This window comes from Salvelinus alpinus, chromosome 39 (genome assembly GCF_045679555.1).
Source record: "Salvelinus alpinus chromosome 39, SLU_Salpinus.1, whole genome shotgun sequence".
NCBI lineage: Eukaryota > Metazoa > Chordata > Actinopteri > Salmoniformes > Salmonidae > Salvelinus > Salvelinus alpinus.
Window position 1 is genome coordinate 4,384,129 of NC_092124.1, and position 21,473 is coordinate 4,405,601.

The 21,473-nt window shown below is 44.7% G+C and overlaps 1 protein-coding gene across 1 annotated transcript; it reads left to right on the plus strand.

The window, feature by feature from the left end:
• Positions 1–980: 980 nt before the first annotated feature.
• Positions 981–12,410, plus strand: LOC139566648 (uncharacterized). Its single transcript, XM_071387899.1, has 4 exons — positions 981–2,813; positions 2,955–3,019; positions 3,167–3,312; positions 11,485–12,410. The coding sequence occupies exons 1-4, from the start codon at positions 1,521–1,523 to the stop codon at positions 11,649–11,651; spliced, it is 1,671 nt and encodes a 556-aa protein (XP_071244000.1). The 5' UTR covers positions 981–1,520; the 3' UTR covers positions 11,652–12,410.
• The last annotated feature ends 9,063 nt before the right edge of the window (positions 12,411–21,473 follow it).

Sequence of the window (21,473 nt, forward strand, 5' to 3'; positions counted from 1 at the left end):
CAACCACAGCGGCTCCCACTACAACCACAGCGGCTCCCACTACAACCACAGCGGCTCCGACAACAACAGCGACTCCCACAACAACCACAGCAGCTCCCACAACAACCACAGCGACTCCCACAACAATCACAGCTGATGTTACAACAACCACAGCGGCTCCCACAACAACCACAGCTTATCCCAATACAATCACAGAGGCTCCCACAACAACCACAGCGACTCCCACAACAACCACAGCGGCTCCCACAACAACCACTGGGTCTCCCACTACAACCACAGCGTCTCCCACAACAACCACAGCGGCTCCCACTACAACCACAGCGTCTCCCACAACAACCACAGCGGCTCCCACAATAATCACAGCTTACCCCAATACAACCACAGAGGCTCCCACAACAACCACAGCGACTCCCACAACAACCACAGCGGCTCCCACAACAACCACTGCTTCTCCCACAACAACCACAGCGGCTCCCACTACAACCACAGCGGCTCCCACTACAACCACAGCGGCTCCGACAACAACAGCGACTCCCACAACAACCACAGCAGCTCCCACAACAACCACAGCGACTCCCACAACAATCACAGCTGATGTTACAACAACCACAACGGCTCCCACAACAACCACAGCGGCTCCCACAACAACCACAGCTGATGTTACAACACCCACAGCGTCTCCCACAACAACCCCCGATGCTCCCACAATAACCACAGCTGATGTTACAACAACAACAGCGGCTCCCACTACAACCACAGCAGTTCCCACTTCAACCACAGCGGCTCCCACTACAACCACAGCGGCTCCCACAACAACCACAGCAGCTCCCACTACAACCACAGCGGTTCCCACAACAACCACAGCTTATCCCAATACAACCACAGAGGCTCCCACAACAACCACAGCGACTCCCACAACAACCACAGCGGCTCCCACAACAACCACTGGGTCTCCCACTACAACCACAGCGTCTCCCACAACAACCACAGCGGCTCCCACTACAACCACAGCGTCTCCCACAACAACCACAGCGGCTCCCACAACATTCACAGCTTACCCCAATACAACCACAGAGGCTCCCACAACAACCACAGCGGCTCCCACAACAATCACAGCTTACCCCAATACAACCACAGAGGCTCCCACAACAACCACAGCGACTCCCACAACAACCACAGCGGCTCCCACAACAACCACTGCTTCTCCCACAACAACCACAGCGGCTCCCACAACAACCACAGCTGATGTTACAACAACCACAGCGTCTCCCACTACAACCATACCTTACCCCACAACAACCACAGCGGCTCCCACTACAACCACAGCAGCTCCCACAACAACCACAGCTGCTCCCACTACAACCACAGCGGCTCCCACTACAACAGCTTCGATAGCAACAACAATAGCTGATGTAACAACCACCACTGCTGGCCCTACCACAACCACTGCTAACCCTAAAACTACCACATCTGCTCCCAAGACAAACACAGCTACACTATCAACATCCCCAGCTGCTGTTATGACAACAACAACCAACCCCACAACAATTTCAGTTGCTCCAACAACAACCACAGCTGCCCATTTTACAACCACAGCAGTACCAACTTCAACCACCGCAGTACCAACGTCAACAACAGCGGCTGCCACTACAACCCCAGCTTCTCCATCGACAACCACAGTTGCTGCAACGACCATCAAAGTCACCCCCACAACAACTCCAGCGTCTACCACAATAACCACAACAACTGCCACAACACTCACAGCTTTTCCCACAACAACCACAACCGCCCACACAAAAACCACAGCTTATCCCACTTTAACCACTGCTGCAACCACAAGAACCGCAGCAGCAACAACAACTACAGCTCCTGCTCCCACAACAACAGTTTCTCACTCAACAATTAGAGCTGCCCCCACATCAACTACAGCTGCTGCTACAATAACAATAGTTTCTCCCACTAATACCACCACAACAACAAGAACTTTTGCAACAAGAACAACAACAGCTGCTCTAACTACCAACACAGCTGGAGCTACCACAACTACATCTAACTCCACAACAACAACAGCCCCACCTACAGCAACCACAGCTGCACCAACAGCAACCACAGCTGCACCAACAGCAACAGTAACAATATCCCCAGCTGCTGCTATGACAACAACAGCTACCCCCACATCAACTGCAGCTGCCCATTCAACAACCACAGCAGTACCAACGTTAACCACAGTGGCTCTCACAACAACCACAGCTGCTCCCACAACAACCACTTCTGCTCCCACAACAACCACAGCAGCACTATTGACATCTACAGCTGTGTATTCAACAACCACAGTCATCCCCACAACAACTTCAGCTACACCCATAACAACCACAGCTGATGCCACAACAATCACAATTTTACCCATAACAACCACAGCCACCCACACAAAAACCCCAGCTTATCCCAACTTAACCACAAAAACCACAGCAGCAGCAACTACAACTACAGCTCCAGTTACAAAAACAGTAGCTCCCATAACAACAGTGGCTCACTCAAAAACCACAGTTGCCCCGACAACTACCCATGCTGCAGCCACAGCAGCAGGTGCTGCTACAGCGATCACAGCTGCTCCCACAATGACCACAGCTTCACCATCAACAACTCTTGCTTCAACAACTACTGTTTCCCCAACCACCGCATCCACTGACCCTCCAAGAGCAAATGAAGGTGTACTTATTCTACAGTTCCGGATGAATCGACAATTTTTGGAAGCCTACAAAAATCCACAGTCCCAGGATTACATTACTTTGGCTTTAAATGTCACAACTGAGGTAAAAGTTGATCATTAACATTAATAGAAATATTGAAATGGACATTTCTAGAAAAAAATCTTGCTTGAGAGTTATTAGTACCTAGTACACATTTTGTTTGTCCTTTAAATTCTCATGATGTGCTCTGATGACTTTCTACAGTTGAATCGAGGATACAAAAAGGTATATCCTGGAATCTTCCTCAGATGCATCATCATCAGTTTCTGGTATGATCAGTTTTCATTATGGTCCACGTTTCTACAACTTACTTGCAGGCAGAAAAATTATATTATTCACATTTGCCATTCCGTAATAATACTAATACAACCAATAATAATAACTTTTCACATTCATTCTATTTCTTTGATTTTTAGGTCTGGTTCTGTGGGTTCGACAACCAAGTTGATCTTCACAAATGAGTCAGTTGTCCCTCACTTTATGAATGCAGAAGAATCCCTCAAGACATCCATCAACACGTCCACAGTCTTCTTAGATGTTATTACTGACAGTATCAAAGCTGGTAAGAATTAATCTTAACACAATATGTATGAAGATTCATCACACATGATTATTTGAAGCAATATTTCCCTCTGTGTCACCATGTTGTTGTTGTTTTTTATGCCCACAGCTTAATTACCAGCTCTGGTTTCATCAGTTGTGACTAAATTACATCATACTTGAAATATTGTACCTCATTTAAAGGTCTTTCTTTTTATTTCAAAACCATATCAGTCATGGTAGTCTCTTATAAGACTAACTTTTAGAGGTCGACCGGTTATGATTTTTCAACGCCGATACCGATTATTGGAGGACCAAAAAAAGCTGATACCGATTAATCAGACAATTTTATTTATTTATTTATTTGTTTGTAATAATGACAATTACAACATTACTGAATGAACACTTTTAGTTTAACTTAATATAATACATCAATAAAATCAATTTAGCCTCAAAAAAATAATCAAACATGTTCAATTTGGTTTAAATAATGCAAAAACAAAGTGTTGGAGAAGAAAGTAAATGTGACATGTAAAAAAGCTAACGTTTAAGTTCCTTGCTCAGAACATGAGAACATATGAAAGCTGGTGGTTCCTTTTAACATGAGTTTTCAATATTCCCAGTTAAGAAGTTTTAGGTTGTAGTTATTATAGGAATTATAGGACTATTTCTCTCTATACCATTTGTATTTCATATACCTTTGACTGTTGGATGTTCTTATAGGCACTTTAGTATTGCCAGTGTAACAGTATAGCTTCCATCCCTCTCCTCGCCCATACCTGGGAACACATCGACAACAGCTACCCTCGAAGCATCATTACCCATCACTCCACAAAAGCTGCGGCCCTTGCAGAGCAAGGAGAACAACTACTTTAAGGTCTCAGAGCGAGTGACGTCACTGATTGAAACGATATTAGCGCGCACCCCGCTAACTAGCTCGGGAGTTGATAGGCTTGAAGTCATAAACAGCTCAATGCTTGAAGCACAGCGAAGAGCTGCTGGCAAACGCACGAAAGTGCTGTTTGAATGAATGCTTACGAGCCTGCTGCTGCCTACCACCGCTCAGTCAGACTGCTCTATCAAATATCAAATCATATACTTAATTATAACATAATAACACACAGAAATACGAGCCTTAGGTCATTAATATGGTAAAATCAGGAAACAATCATTTAGAAAACAAAACGTTTATTCTTTCAGTGAAATACGGAACCGTTCCATTTTGTATCTAATGGGTGGCATCCATAAGTCTAAATATACCTGTTACATTGCACAACCTTCAATGTTATGTCATAATTACCTAAAATTCTGGCAAATTAGTTCGCAACGAGCCAGGCGGCCCAAACTGCTGCATATACCCTGACTCTGTTGCACAAAACCCAAGAGAAGTGACACAATTTCCCTAGTTAAAAGAAATTCATGTTAGCAGGCAATATTAACTAAATATGCAGGTTTAAAAATATATACTTGTGTATGGTTTTACGAAAGGCATTGATGTTTATGGTTAGGTACACATTGGTTCAACGACAGTGCTTTTTTCGCTAATGCGCTTGTTAAATCACCCATTTGGTGAAGTAGGCTGTGATTCGATGATAAATTAACAGGCACCGCATCGATTATATGCAACGCAGGACAAGCTAGATAAACTAGTAATATCATCAACCATGTGTAGTTAACTAGTGATTATTTTAAGATTGATTGTTTTTTATAAGATACGTTTAATGCTAGCTAGCACCTTACCTTGGCTCCTTGCTGCACTCGCATAACAGGTAGTCAGCCTGCCACGCAGTCTCCTCGTGGAGTGCAATGTAATCGGTGTCCCCCAAAAAATACCGATTACCGATTGTTATGAAAACTTGAAATCGACCCTAATTAAATCGGCCATTCAGATTAATCGGTCGACCTCTACTAGCTTTACCCGTGGATATGAGCAAAGACGATTCTGGTGCTCTGGTTTTGTATCGCTGATTATTTGGATCATGGATGAGCAACTTGATAAGTGTGGGTGTTATGCTGGTGAATGAGGACCCAAAAGCGACTTAATAGAAACAGAGTCTTTATTCCAGTCTTAAACAAAAACCGATACTCCTGGATATTATCTTAGGTAAATCCAAAACAGGAAAACTGAAATCCTCTCGTCAGTAGAGAGGAACGACTGGAGACGCGGCCACAGACTGCAGGTCGCTTCGGGAAGGCACAGGCCGTAGCTGACATAGACACCTGCTCACACGCAGCATCTGAAGAAGGCAAAAACACGACAGGGCGGAACAAGGACACAGAACAGCAAACATCAAACAAGGATCCGACAAGGACAGAAGCGGAAAACAGAGGGAGAAATAGGGACTCTAATCAGAGGGCAAAATAGGGGACAGGTGTGAAAGAGTAAATGAGGTAGTTAGGAGAATGAGGAACAGCTGGGAGCAGGAACGGAACGATAGAGAGAGAGAGCGAGAGAGGGAGAGAGGGAGGGGGAGAGAGAGGGATAGAAAGAGGGAAAGAACCTAATAAGACCAGCAGAGGGAAACGAATAGAAGGGAAGCACAGGGACAAGACATGATAATCAATGACAAAACATGACAGTACCCCCCCACTCACCGAGCGCCTCCTGGCGCACTCGAGGAGGAACCCTGGCGGCAACGGAGGAAATCATCAATCAACGAACGGTCCAGCACGTCCCGAGATGGAACCCAACTCCTCTCCTCAGGACCGTAACCCTCCCAATCCACTAAGTACTGGTGACCACGTCCCCGAGAACGCATGTCCATGATCTTCCGTACCTTGTAAATAGGTGCGCCCTCGACAAGGACGGGGGGGGGGAGGGAAGACGAACGGGGGCGCGAAGAAAAGGCTTGACACAGGAGACATGGAAGACAGGGTGGACGCGACGAAGATGTCGCGGAAGAAGCAGTCGCACAGCGACAGGATTGACGACCTGAGAGACACGGAACGGACCAATGAACCGCGGAGTCAACTTGCGAGAAACTGTCGTAAGGGGAAGGTTACGAGTGGAAAGCCACACTCTCTGACCGCGACAATACCTAGGACTCTTAATCCTACGTTTATTGGCGGCTCTCACAGTCTGCGCCCTGTAACGGCAAAGTGCAGACCTGACCCTCCTCCAGGTGCGCTCACAACGTTGGACAAAAGCCTGAGCGGAGGGAACGCTGGACTCGGCGAGCTGGGACGAGAACAGAGGAGGCTGGTACCCAAGACTACTCTGAAACGGAGATAGCCCGGTAGCAGACGAAGGAAGCGAGTTGTGAGCGTATTCTGCCCAGGGGAGCTGTTCTGCCCAAGACGCAGGGTTTCGAAAAGAAAGGCTGCGTAATATGCGACCAATCGACTGATTGGCCCTTTCTGCTTGACCGTTAGACTGGGGATGAAACCCGGAAGAGAGACTGACGGAAGCACCAATCAAACGACAGAACTCCCTCCAAAACTGTGACGTGAATTGCGGGCCTCTGTCTGAAACGGCGTCTAACGGGAGGCCATGAATTCTGAACACATTCTCAATGATGATTTGTGCCGTCTCCTTAGCGGAAGGAAGCTTAGCGAGGGGAATGAAATGTGCCGCCTTAGAGAACCTATCGACAACCGTAAGAATCACAGTCTTCCCCGCAGACGAAGGCAGACCGGTAATAAAGTCTAAGGCGATGTGAGACCATGGTCGAGAAGGAATGGGAAGCGGTCTGAGACGACCGGCAGGAGGAGAGTTACCTGACTTAGTCTGCGCGCAGTCCGAACAAGCAGCCACGAAACGGCGCGTGTCACGCTCCTGAGTAGGCCACCAAAACCGCTGGCGAATAGAAGCAAGCGTACCCCGAACGCCGGGGTGGCCAGCTAACTTGGCAGAGTGAGCCCACTGAAGAACAGCCAGACGAGTAGAGACAGGAACGAACAGAAGGTTACTAGGACAAGCGCGCGGCGACGCAGTGTGAGTGAGAGCTTGCTTTACCTGTCTCTCAATTCCCCAGACAGTCAACCCGACAACACGCCCTTCAGGGAGAATCCCCTCGGGGTCGGTAGAAGCCACAGAAGAACTAAAGAGACGGGATAAGGCATCAGGCTTGGTGTTCTTATTTCCCGGGCGATAAGAAATCACGAACTCGAAACGAGCGAAAAACAACGCCCAACGAGCTTGACGTGCATTAAGTCGTTTGGCAGAACGGATGTACTCAAGGTTCTTATGGTCAGTCCAAACGACAAAAGGGACGGTCGCCCCCTCCAACCACTGTCGCCATTCGCCTATGGCTAAGCGGATGGCGAGCAGTTCGCGGTTACCCACATCATAGTTGCGTTCCGATGGCGACAGGCGATGAGAAAAATAAGCGCAAGGATGGACCTTATCGTCAGAATGGAAGCGCTGGGACAGAATGGCTCCCACGCCCACCTCTGAAGCGTCAACCTCGACAATGAATTGTTTAGTGACGTCAGGAGTAACAAGGATAGGAGCGGATGTAAAACGCTTCTTGAGGAGATCAAAAGCTCCCTGGGCGGAACCGGACCACTTAAAGCACGTCTTGACAGAAGTCAGAGCTGTGAGAGGGGCAGCCACTTGACCGAAATTACGAATGAAACGCCGATAGAAATTAGCGAAACCGAGAAAGCGCTGCAACTCGACACGTGACTTAGGAACGGGCCAATCGCTGACAGCCTGGACCTTAGCGGGATCCATCTGAATGCCTTCAGCGGAAATAACAGAACCGAGAAATGTGACAGAGGAGACATGAAAGGCGCACTTCTCAGCCTTCACGTAGAGACAATTCTCTAAAAGGCGCTGGAGTACACGTCGAACGTGCTGAACATGAATCTCGAGTGACGGTGAAAAAATCAGGATATCGTCAAGGTAAACGAAAACAAAGATGTTCAGCATGTCTCTCAGTACATCATTAACTAATGCCTGAAAGACAGCTGGAGCATTAGCGAGACCGAACGGCAGAACCCGGTATTCAAAATGCCCTAACGGAGTGTTAAACGCCGTTTTCCACTCGTCCCCCTCTCTGATGCGCACGAGATGGTAAGCGTTACGAAGGTCCAACTTAGTAAAGAACCTGGCTCCCTGCAGAATCTCGAAGGCTGACGACATAAGGGGAAGCGGATAACGATTCTTAACCGTTATGTCATTCAGCCCTCGATAATCCACGCAGGGGCGCAGAGTACCGTCCTTCTTCTTAACAAAAAAAACCCCCGCTCCGGCGGGAGAGGAAGAAGGCACCACGGTACCGGCGTCGAGAGAAACAGACAGATAATCCTCGAGAGCCTTACGTTCGGGAGCCGACAGAGAGTATAGTCTACCCCGAGGGGGAGTGGTCCCCGGAAGGAGATCAATACAACAATCATACGACCGGTGAGGAGGAAGAGAGTTGGCTCTGGACCGACTGAAGACCGTGCGCAGATCATGATATTCCTCCGGCACTCCTGTCAAATCACCAGGTTCCTCCTGAGAAGAGGGGACAGAAGAAACAGGAGGGATAGCAGACATTAAACACTTCACATGACAAGAAACGTTCCAGGATAGGATAGAATTACTAGACCAATTAATAGAAGGATTATGACATACTAGCCAGGGATGACCCAAAACAACAGGTGTAAAAGGTGAACGAAAAATCAAAAAGGAAATGGTCTCACTGTGGTTACCAGATACTGTGAGGGTTAAAGGTAGTGTCTCACATCTGATACTGGGGAGAAGACTACCATCTAAGGCGAACATGGGCGTGGGCTTCCCTAACTGTCTGAGAGGAATGTCATGTTTCCGAGCCCATGCTTCGTCCATAAAACAACCCTCAGCCCCAGAGTCTATCAAGGCACTGCAGGAAGCAGCCGCTGGACCGACAAGGTAGTACAGGATCTTGATGGAGAGACCTGAGTAGTAGCGCTCACCAGTAGCCCTCCGCTTACTGATGAGCTCTGGCTTTTACTGGACATGACATGACAAAATGTCCAGCAGAACCGCAATAGAGGCAAAGGCGGTTGGTGATTCTCCGTTCCCTCTCCTTAGTCGAGATGCGAATACCTCCCAGCTGCATGGGCTCAGTCTCTGAGCCGGTGGGAGGAGATGGTTGAGATGCGGAGAGGGGGAACACCGTTAACGCGAGCTCTCTTCCACGAGCTCGGTGACGAAGATCTACCCGTCGTTCTATGCGGATGGCGAGTGCAATCAAAGAGTCCACGCTGGAAGGAACCTCCCGGGAGAGAATCTCATCCTTAACCTCAGCGTGAAGTCCCTCCAGAAAACGAGCGAGCAACGCCGGCTCGTTCCAGTCACTGGAGGCAGCAAGACTGCGAAACTCTATAGAGTAATCCGTTATGGATCGATCACCTTGACATAGGGAAGCCAGGGCCCTGGAAGCCTCCTTCCCAAAAACTGAACGATCAAAAACCCGTATCATCTCCTCTTTAAAGTTCTGATAATCGTTAGAACACTCAGCCCTTGCCTCCCAGATAGCTGTGCCCCACTCCCGAGCCCGACCAGTAAGGAGTGATATGACGTAAGCGATCCGAGCTCTCTCTCTTGAGTATGTGTTGGGCTGGAGAGAGAACACAATATCACACTGGGTGAGAAAGGAGCGACACTCAGTGGGCTGCCCAGAGTAACATGGTGGGTTATTAACCCTAGGTTCCGGAGACTCGGAAGACCAGGAAGTAGCTGGTGGCACGAGACGAAGACTCTGAAACTGTCCTGAGAGGTCGGAGACCTGAGCGGCCAGGGTCTCAACGGCATGACGAGCAGCAGACAATTCCTGCTCGTGTCTGCCGAGCATTGCTCCCTGGAACTCGACGGCAGTGTTGCGAGAATCCGTAGTCGCTGGGTCCATTCTTGGTCGGATCCTTCTGTTATGCTGGTGAATGAGGACCCAAAAGCGACTTAATAGAAACAGAGTCTTTATTCCAGTCTTAAACAAAAAACGATACTCCTGGATATTATCTTAGGTAAATCCAAAACAGGAAAACTGAAATCCTCTCGTCAGTAGAGAGGAACGACTGGAGACGCGACCACCGACTGCAGGTCGCTTCGGGAAGGCACAGGCCGTAGCTGACATAGACACCTGCTCACACGCAGCATCTGAAGAAGGCAAAAACACGACAGGGCGGAACAAGGACACAGAACAGCAAACATCAAACAAGGATCCGACAAGGACAGAAGCGGAAAACAGAGGGAGAAATAGGGACTCTAATCAGAGGGCAAAATAGGGGACAGGTGTGAAAGAGTAAATGAGGTAGTTAGGAGAATGAGGAACAGCTGGGAGCAGGAACGATAGAGAGAGAGAGCGAGAGAGGGAGAGAGGGAGGGGGAGAGAGAGGGATAGAAAGAGGGAAAGAACCTAATAAGACCAGCAGAGGGAAACGAATAGAAGGGAAGCACAGGGACAAGACATGATAATCAATGACAAAACATGACAGTGGGGGCCACAAAAAAACAGAACATCATGAGGAGCTGCAGTGGCTCGCGATTCTTCGTACCCACATCCCACATTTGCAATGTAGCCATTTTAATGCAAGACCAAAAGGACAGAATTCCACCAGTCTAATTTCCATTGCTCGTGTTTCTTGGCCCAAGCAAGTATCTTCTTATTGATAGTGGTTTCTTTGCAGCAATTCGACCATGAAGGCCTGATTCACAGTCTCCTCTGAACAGTTGTTGTTGAGATGTGTCTGTTACTTGAACTCTGTGAAGCATTTATTTGGGCTGCAATTTCTGAGGCTGGTATCTCTAATGAACTTATCCTCTGCAGCAGAGGTAACTCTGGGTCTTCCTTTCCTGTGGCGGTCCTCATGAGAGACAGTTTCATCATAACGCTTGATGGTTTTTGCACTTGAAGAAACTTGACTGAACTTCATGTCTTAAAGTAATGATGGACTGTTGTTTCTCTTTGCTTATTTGAGCTGTTCTTGCCACAATAGGGACTTTCAACAAGGCACACATGAGAGAGAGAGAGAGAGAGAGAGAGAGAGAGAGAGAGAGAGAGAGAGAGAGAGAGAGAGAGAGAGAGAGAGAGAGAGAGAGAGAGAGAGAGAGAGAGAGAGAGAGAGAGAGAGAGAGAGACTAAAGGGAGGCTGCTGCCCATCCCTGATTTGGATGAATCATGATTTTGCTCATGTGGCCTACAGCTGGCATCTTTTATATTTTCGGAAGAGGATAGACTTGGCAGAGGCTTTTAAATGGTCTAAATCTGATTTCTTTTATTTTCAACAGAAGTCCAGAATTCCACGACTACTACTACTGCAACCTTCACAACAGCAGCTACACAAACTACAGTGGCTGCACATACCTCTAGCAGCACTATGGCAAGACACAGACCTCAAGAAGTGGTCACTTTACTACTTGTTTTAATGTTGATCTATTTCTTCTTAACAGAATAACTCTAGGACTCAATTAAACCCATTAAGTATAACATATTTTATGATAAAGGCATATATAACTTCAGCTATTAAGATTAAGATATGTTAAGAAACGACTAATAATCAAATAGTAATATCTTAGTTAAAGTAATTGCTTATCTATATGATTATGTATAAAACTGTTTGTCTAATTTATTTTTATAAAATGTACCTCAAGAGAAAATAATTCACAAAAGAATGCTGGTAATGGAAGCTGAAAGTAAATGTGGGATGTTTTTCTATTTATATGTTGTTTTAGTATTATATTATATTATATTATACTATATTGCAATAGACTATGAATAATGTAATAGAATATAAATACAAATATATAAATACATTTGTCTATTATGAACCACGATGTCTATTATTACATCGTGGTCCCGTGTGGCTCAGTTGGTAGAGCATGGCGCTTGCAACGCCAGGGTTGTGGGTTCATTCCCCACGGGGGGACCAGGATGAATATGTATGAACTTTCCAATTTGTAAGTCGCTCTGGATAAGAGCGTCTGCTAAATGACTTAAATGTAAATGAAATTAACTAAGGAAATTATAAAATTCTTGGAAACCTAATTGTCTATTCTGTATTATATAGTTTCTTCTTAATTGTAACCCAACTCTAGGCATACATTGCAATCTTTGGAAATTACTTTGAAAACCCTTGAATAAATAATGCCAAAAAAATACACTTTAAACTGTAGATGTATTGTAATAAAACTTAAATAAACACAAATTGATCTTATCAATGTTGTAGTCTACATAGTATTATACAGACGGTACTCATCTGAGATGTTGAGTGCCATGAACTAGAAAATCTAAATCACTCCTCTTGAAAAGACAATTGTACATTTCTGAAATGTCGGTAAAATAAAATGTTAGCTGGAGAAAGTATCAGAAAGTATCAGTAAGCCAGATCACAGATATCATACAGTGCCTTCAGAAAGTATTCACACACCTTGATTTTTTTCACACTGTCGTTGTGTTACAGCCTGATGTTAAAATGGATTAAATAGAGATTTTGTGTCACTGGCTTCACACAATACCCCATAATGTCAAAGAAGAATTATGTTTTTAGATTAGTTTTTTTACAAATGCGTCAATCTAAGTAAGTTCTCCGTTTTGCCCTATGACCCCCACAAGTCTCACAGGACAAGGCTGAAGGTAACAGATACAAACAAATGAAAGCATGGAGGTTAAATATGTGTCCAAAAAAATATAGATATTCCTTGAGATTTTTCATATCTCCTTGATATAGGACAGTCACTTCTAAACCTCATATTATTTTACTGTCTTTTTTGCAATTGTTTTATGTGTTATTCTATGCGTTTCTATGGGTTATAGTAGTAAAGGCTAAATTCAATATTTTATCAAATACGTTTTTCATACCTAAATGGGTCCTAAAATTTTTTATTAAATAGCTAAATACTAACCTAATTGACAGAGTGAAATGAAGGTGTCACGAACGTCGTTGTAAGAATTGTCGGACCAAAGTGCAGTGTGGTATGGGTTCAACATATTTATTTAGTGAACCGGCACAAAAAAACAATAACGCACAAACGAAACGTGAAGTCATGGAGTGCTCACAAGCAACTACACACAAACAAGATCCCACAAAACCCGGTGGGAAAAGGCTGCCTAAATATGATCCCCAATCAGAGACAACGATAAACAGCTGCCTCTGATTGGGAACCATACCAGGCCAACATAGACATACAATAACGAAGGAGCCAATACAGAGTCAAAAATATTCCAAAACATGCATCCTGTTTGCAACAAGGCTAGAGCTTCCGGCGACAGTTCCCAGTCCAGATCCATGGAGCTGGGCTGTACGCCGCACCCGCACTGGGCACCGGCGCCGGAGAAGGTTCCGGCCATGGAGCTGGGTTGACTGCCGTGCCTGGACTGGGCACCGGCACAGAGGAAGACTCCTGCCATGGAGCGGGACTGGACGTCGTGCCTGGACTGGACATCGGCGCAGAGGAAGGCTCCTCCCATGGAGCAGGACCGGACACCGTGCCTGGACCAGGCACCAGCGCAGAGGAAGGCTCCGGCCTTGGAGCGGGACTGGACGCCGTGCCTGGACTCGAAATCGGCGCCGAGGAAGGCTCCTGCCATGGAGCGGGACTGGACGCCGTGCCTGGACTGGGCATCGGCGCAGAGAAGGGCTCCTGCCATGGAGCTGGACTGGACGCCGTGCTCGGAGTGGGCATCGGTGCAGAGGAAGGCTCCTGCCATGGACCGTGGACCGTCTCAGGAGGTTCCGGACCGTGGACCGTCTCAGGAGGTTCCGGACCGTGGACCGTCTCAGGAGGTTCCGGACCGTGGACCGTCGCAGGAGGTTCCGGACCGTGGACCGTCGCAGGAGGTTCCGGACCGTGGACCGTCTCAGGAGGTTCCGGACTGTGACTGTCGCCGGAAGCTCTGGACTGGGAACTGTCTCCGGAAGCTCTGGACTGGGAACTGTCGCCGGAAGCTCTGGGCTGGGAACTGTCACCGGAAGCTCTGGACTGGGGATCGTTGCAGGAAGCCTGGTGCGTGGGGCCGGCACTGGTGGTACCGGACTGGTGGCTCAGGACGAGCGCGAGGAGCAGGCACAGGACATACCGGACTGGGGAGACACACTTGAGGGAGAGTGCGAGGAGCAGGCACAGGACGTACTGGGCTGTGGAGGTTCACTGGAGACCTGGTGAGTAGAACTGGCACAGATGGTGCCGGAACGATGACACACTTCGCACGGCGAGTCATGGAGTCATGGAGTGCTCTCAGGAAACTACACACAAGCAAGATCGCACAAAACCCAGTGGGAAAAGGCTGCATAAATATGATCCCCAATCAGAGACAACGATAAACAGCTGCCTCTGATTGGGATACCAGGCCAACATAGACATACAATAACCTAGATAACCCACCCTAGTCACACGCCGACCTAACCAACATAGAGAATAAAAGGCTCTCTATGGTCAGGGCGTGACAGAAGGAGCCTATACAGAATCAAAAATATTCCAAAACATGCATCCTGTTTGCAACAAGGCACTAACAGTAATACTGCAAAACTGTGGCAAAGCAATTAACTTTTGCCCTGAATAATTTTGAATTTTATTTATTTTGAATTTAATGTAGTTGGGTAGCAGACATATACAGTTGAAGTCGTAAGTTTACATACACTAAGGTTGGAGCCATTAAAACTTGTTTTTCAACCACTCCACAAATTTCTTGTTAACAAACTATAGTTTTGGCAAGTCGGTTAGGACATCTACTTTGTGCATTACACAAGTAATTTTCCAACAATTGTTTACAGACAGATTATTTCACTTATAATTCACTGTATCACAATTCCAGTGGGTCAGACGTTTACATACACTAAGTTGACTGTGCCTTTAAACAGTTTGGAAAATTCCAGAAAATGATGTCATGGCTTTAGAAGCTTCTGAAAGGCTAATTGGTATAATTTGAGTCAATTGGAGGTGTACTTGTGGATGTATTTCGAAGCCTACCTTCAAACTCAGTATCTCTTTGATTGACATCATTAGGAAATCAAAAGAAATCAGCCAAGACCTCAGAAAAATTATTGTAGACATCCACAAGTCTGGTTCATCCTTGGGAGAATTTCCAAATGCCTGAAGGTACCATGTTCATCTGAACAAACAATAGTATGCAAATATAACCACCATGGGACCGTCATACTGCTAAGGAAGGAGACGTGTTCTGCCTCCTAGAGAGGAACGTACTTTGGTGCAAATTGTGCAAATCAATCCCATAACAACAGCAAAGGATCTTGTGAAGATGCTGGAGGAAACAGGTACAAATGTCTCTATATCCACAGTAAAACGAGTCCTATATCGACATAACCTGAAAGGCCGCTCAGCAAGGAAGAAGCCACTGCTCCTTAAACCCCCATAAAAAAGCCAGACTACGGTTTGCAACTGCACATGGGGACAAAGATCATACTTTTGGAGAAATGTCCTCTGGTCTGATGAAACAAAAATAGAACTGTTTAACCATAATGACCATCGTTATGTTTGGAGGAAAAAGCGGGACGCTTGCAAGCCGAAGAACACCATCCCAACCGTGATGCACGGGGGTGGCAGCATCATGTTGTGAGGGTGCTTTGCTGCAGGAGGGACTGGTGCACTTCACAAAATAGATGGCATCATGAGGAAGGAAGTTCCAAAATTATGTGGATATATTGAAGCAACATCTCGACATCAGGCAGGAAGTTAAAGCTTGGTCGCAAATGGGTCTTCCAAATGGACAATAACCCCAATCATACTTCCAAAGTTGTGGCAAAATGGCTTAAGGACAACAAAGTTGAGGTTTTGGAGTGGCCATCACAATGCCCTGACCTCAATCACATAGAAAATTTGTGAGCAGAACTTAAGAAGTGTGTGCAAGCAAGGAGACCTACAAACCTGACTCAGTTACACCAGCTCTGTCAGGAGGAATGGGCCAAAATTCACCCAACTTATTGTGGGAAGCTTGTGGAAGGCTACCCGAAACGTTTGACCCAAGTTAAACAATTTAAAGGCAACGCTACCAAATACTAATTGAGTGTATGTAAACTTCTGACCCACTGTTTATTTTAGTTTAGTTTAGTTTATTAATTCGACCATTTAAAAAAAACAAGCACACATAAAACTTAAAAGCCATACATGCACATTAATAAAATCATCGAGGATAACACACAATAAAGTCTGGAACTTATTTCCATTGTGGTCCTCTTTAGACAAGATGGCTAGACAAGATCAAACTTAGTATGGAAGTGAAATAATAAAACAAAAACATAGAAGAAGAACATCTATCTCATCATTCCAGTTACAGCATAGGGGTTATTCATATGGGCATAGAAGACATCAAACATATTTTTACTTCATTTTTAAATCTGTCCAGAGAGGATGTTGTTTTTATAGGCAGAGGCAACTCATTCCATTCTGAGGCTCCAGTATACAAGAAAGTACCTTTCTTGCACACATCAGCAACACCTGATCTGGTGCTGTGATTGTGTGCATCCCTAACACGAGGAAAGTAATCACTTAGATATCTGGTCGCAGGACCATAAATACTCCTGTAAAGCGAACCTAGTCTAATATGGGACACCCTAGCCTCAACAGGCAGCCAGTTTAGTTCATGAAAGCAGCTCCTGCCTATGTGAGTACGTGGACTCACCTTCAATACTACCCTGATCAGCTTATTCTGGGCTATCTGGAGCTTCCCCTTCATAAGTTTAGATAAGCCCCCAAACCAGGAAGTACTAGCATAGTCAAAATGGCATTGAATGACTGCAGTAGCTAGCACTTTCATGGAATCCTTATCAGCAGCTTGGACTTTCTAGCCAAAAACTTAGTCCTGGCATTAACCTTCCCTAGCACCTTATTGGCCATGCTCACACCTCCCAAGCTTCCATCAAGGATACATCCCAAGTAGCTAACATAGGTTTTAGTAGTCAGCACCTCACCCCCTAACTCCACTCTGATTTCAGATGACCTACACAATTTAGGTCTAGATCCCAATATAATTGCTTCAGTTTTCCCTAAGTGCAGAGATAGCTTATTATCTCCAAGCCATTTGCTAATGTTAGTAAGCTTTGTGCTAAGTATGCTCTCCAACATAGTTTTACTTTTGTGAGACACCAGAAGTGTAGAGGCATCCGCATACAGAAAAAGACGACAAGAACAAGCATCTTTCATATCGTTAATATACAATAAAAACAGCAGAGGCCCAAGCACGCTCCCCTGCGGAACGCCACAACTCATTGGTTTTGCCTGAGACAGTGAACCATTAACCTCTACTACTTGCTCCCTTCCTGATAAATAGGACTTTACCCAGCCTAGAGGGATACTGCTTAACCCCAGTGCCTCCAGTTTGGAGATTAGGAGACAGTGGTTAACTGTATCAAAGGCCTTCTGTAGGTCAAGCAGTAACATTCCACACAGATTTCCCTCATCCATCTCTTTCCTGATGAAGTCAGTCAAGTAAAGTAGACATTAATCAGTGGAGTATGTTTTTCTAAAACCCGATTGGAAATCATACATTAGACCCTGTTTGTTAACATATTCACATTTGCTCATGTACAATTCTCTCCAGGATCTTTGATGTTACACAGAGGATAGATACAGGCCTATAATTCCCAGGGTCAGACTTTATCCCCTTCTTATACAGAGGTATAACTTTAGCTTGTTTCATGTTCCTGGGAAAGGTGCCTTTTTCAAGAGAGAGATTAACGATATGCATAATACAAGGGCCAATTTGCTCAGCAGAATCTATAAGAAACCTTGCAGGAATATTATCCAGGCCTGTGGCTTTGGAGCATTTAAGCTCTGCCAGCATACTGACTATTTTGGCTGTTGCTACCTTTGCAAAAGAAAAAGAGTTTGGCTGAACCCCTAACTCTACATAATACGTCTTGACTTGGTTGCTTCCATACAAACCAGAACTGGTGGGCAGCTTGCTAACCAGCTTGCTGGCAACAGAAGTAAAAAAGAGTTGAATTCATTGGCAACCTCGGCTTTTTCATATACCATCTCCCCCTTGATGTTCAGTCCAATACTGTTTAGTTTGTTTTTGGTAGTACTACTACAGCCGAGTTCCTTAAATGATATCCAAAGCTTTTTAGGGTCATTTTTGTTCTCAATTATTTTCTCAGCAAAGTAACCCCTCTTAGCTTCATCCATCCTGCTCTGTGCTTCATTTCTGTGACCTTTATATAGGACAAAATCATGCTGCTCTTGAGAGTTCTTAAATTTTTTAAAGGCCTTATTCCTTGCTTGGATAGATTCTAGAATCTCATGATTAAACCAAGGGCTAGATCTCTGCTTTACCCTGACCCGTCTATTGGGAGCCATCTGTCACAGTCTGAACTTAGTTCCTTTTTATGTCTTTATTTTAGTTTGGTCAGGGCGTGAGTTGGGGTGGGCATTCTATGTTTTGTAGTCTAGGTTTTGTATTTCTGTGTTTGGCCTGGTATGGTTCTCAATCAGAGGCAGCTGTCGATCATTGTCTCTGATTGAGAATCATACTTAGGTAGCCTGTTTTCCATTTTGTGTTGTAGGTGATTGTTTTCTGTTTAGTGTATGTTCACCTTGCAGGACTGTTAGTTTGTCGTTTTTCTGTTGTTTTTGTTCAGTCGTTCTATTAAAAAGATGAACACTTACCACGCTGCACCTTGGTCCTCCTCTCTTTCTCCCGACGACAATCGTGACACCATCACATTCACCACATCAAGGAATCTACATTTAAAGACTTCCCAGGCACTGTCTACCCCTACACTATCTAGCACAGGTGACCAGTCAATTTTACCCACTTCCTCCGAGTCCTCTGATTCTAACGGTTTTGTGACACTTTAATATATTTTAAAAAATCCTCCTTGTGCAAAATTGTTGTGGAATTTTGTAATCAATGTTCATAAATTTCAATTGTCCCTATAGGTCTGCAACCCAAAGTGTGTAAAGTTCTGGTTTAAATAAAACAGACAGAATTCCCAACTCACAATTAGTCAAATCCAATTTTATTCGCAAGAGCTCTACCGTGCATATACAAAGATGTTCCTTTTATAACATTCTCTTAACCTACGCACATACATACACACTAACATTAGGAGAGCTATCCTATCTACTCCTCTACAATTCTCACCACAGTTGATCATTACCCAACTGACAGTTCCATTCCCCCCAAGATAAGGGAAACCTGGAGGGGTACTCCCTGTCCTATCTTATCTCCCCAGAGTTATAGCTGGGTCGGTTCAAACATAGGTTAATGATCCTCTTTGTTTTCTTTCGGCACACACATACATTCCTCTCTTCCCCAGTCCAACCTATTTGGACATATGTTTATCAGCGTTAATTACTCCTTGTCTATGCTACATAACCTCTAATCCCTAATGGTTAAGTTTCCGGGTAGAATTATTTAATCATTTATCTTCAACCGTTCTAAATTATGTTAACAAAAATGTAATAAAATGATCACTGATTCCATATACTATTACTCCACTCTGCAATATTTTAGATTAATCAGACACCAATATTAAGTCAATCGTACTGTTTCACATATCCTGGTGGGATCTTTTATTCATTTGGGTCAGAGCAAGTGATCTACAAAAGTGCATAAATACATTGTGGTTTGGGCTATTCTTTTTGCAGACATCAGAATTGAAATCCCCTAACAAAATGATTTCCTTCAACAGGGAATCATTACAGTTTGACAACACAATTTCAAGACCTTCACAGAATGCATTCTGCTTGGGCGGCCTATAACACACCCCCAACAAAATCGGCTTGGTTTTGGGAAGGCAGATATCCAGCCAGACAATCTCCAGATCAGTTGTAAGAAAGATCATAAAAGTAATTTCAGATTCAGGTTTAAGGGGGGTGATAACTTTATGGAAACCACTATTCATACTATGTGGATTATAAACATGTACAGACATAGAGAACCATCACATCAAGAAGGTGTAACAGTGATGAATGGCTATTCAATGTACAACAGTAGTCTTCTGTAACAAGCAATACATATTAAATATGTTTACATACATCCATGACTGAATGGTTTCACAAACTCCTTTAAAGATTTGTAAGTAAGTTGTAACATACCTCATTCAGCAGTCTTAATTAACCTAGAGACACCAACACATCAATGTTTAGAGAAGCTTGGAGATTATTACACAAGTAAGGGGCAAAGTGCTGATTAACCTAACTCTGTACAGACCAAAGGAATTTCCAGTGCTAGCAATCCCTGAGACTGTGTGATAACTCTGACTCGTACTTCTAATGGGTATTGTAGATGTTAGCAACAGAGGGAGTTTACAGTATGTCAAAGAGCTGTATAAAGGCAAAGAGAGCAATGAATTGACCTACGTGACCTCAGCCTACTTTATGATAGAGAATGCAGGGATGTGTACTGAACCTGGACCTGTAATAAAACAAAGTGCTTTATGGTCAAATGCATCTAAAGGCTTTAGTGAAGTGGCAGTTGCATTCATATAGATGATTACACCATAGTCTAGGACTAGTAAGAACATTATTTGAATGATCTGCTTTGTACTATTAAGCCAGAGACCTGACCTATTTCTATAGAAGAAACCCCTTTTTATATTCAGCATCTTAATGAACTAACTCATCAACATGTTTTTTACTGATACACCATACTAGGTACATACACTTCGATCATTAGAATAATTTTTGTGCACTCTAGAAAACAACATATAGTTGTTTTACGAGTATACAATAATAATTTAAGGTCAATAAAGGTTTTCTGCAAAATAATGAAAGCATACTGTTGTTCAGATAGAGCATGGTCAGCAGGGTGCAGGTCAAATTTTATTATTATTATATTTATATATTTCTGACAAAACAATATTATTAATGTATACAATATAGTTGTTTATTAGACATTCTAACATATGACACAATATGTAGATACTCCCACTGGGCAGAAGTTGCTTCACCAGGCAGCCGTATCACATGTCGCTGATGTAAAGTCTGTGTCCAACTCACACTCCCAAACACTTAGATCCCCAGAATGCAGCCCACTTTCCAGCTTACTCTCCAGATCCCAATCACCGGAATTCTAATCACCTGTTCACACACCTGCATGTCATCATCCCACACTATTTAGTTCAGTTCCTTGCACCCCATCACTGTGAGGCATTGTTTTTTTTTTTTGAGACACACTTTTTCGGAGCTCTGTTTTTTTCCCTGTCCTGCTCTCCTCCCGTGTATGATAGTTTTTGCCTGCCTCACTCACGACGCCTTTTACCTATTCCCTACCTGTACTTTGGATTTCCTGTTATCAACCTATTGCCTGATCTCCCAGA

Coding starts and splice junctions, on each gene's coding strand:
- LOC139566648 (XM_071387899.1), top strand. CDS start 1,521: ATGACAACAACAACCAACCCCACAACAATTTCAGTTGCTCCAACAACA. Junction 2,814..2,954: donor CTTTAAATGTCACAACTGAG/GTAAAAGTTGAT, acceptor GACTTTCTACAG/TTGAATCGAGGATACAAAAA. Junction 3,020..3,166: donor TGCATCATCATCAGTTTCTG/GTATGATCAGTT, acceptor TTTGATTTTTAG/GTCTGGTTCTGTGGGTTCGA.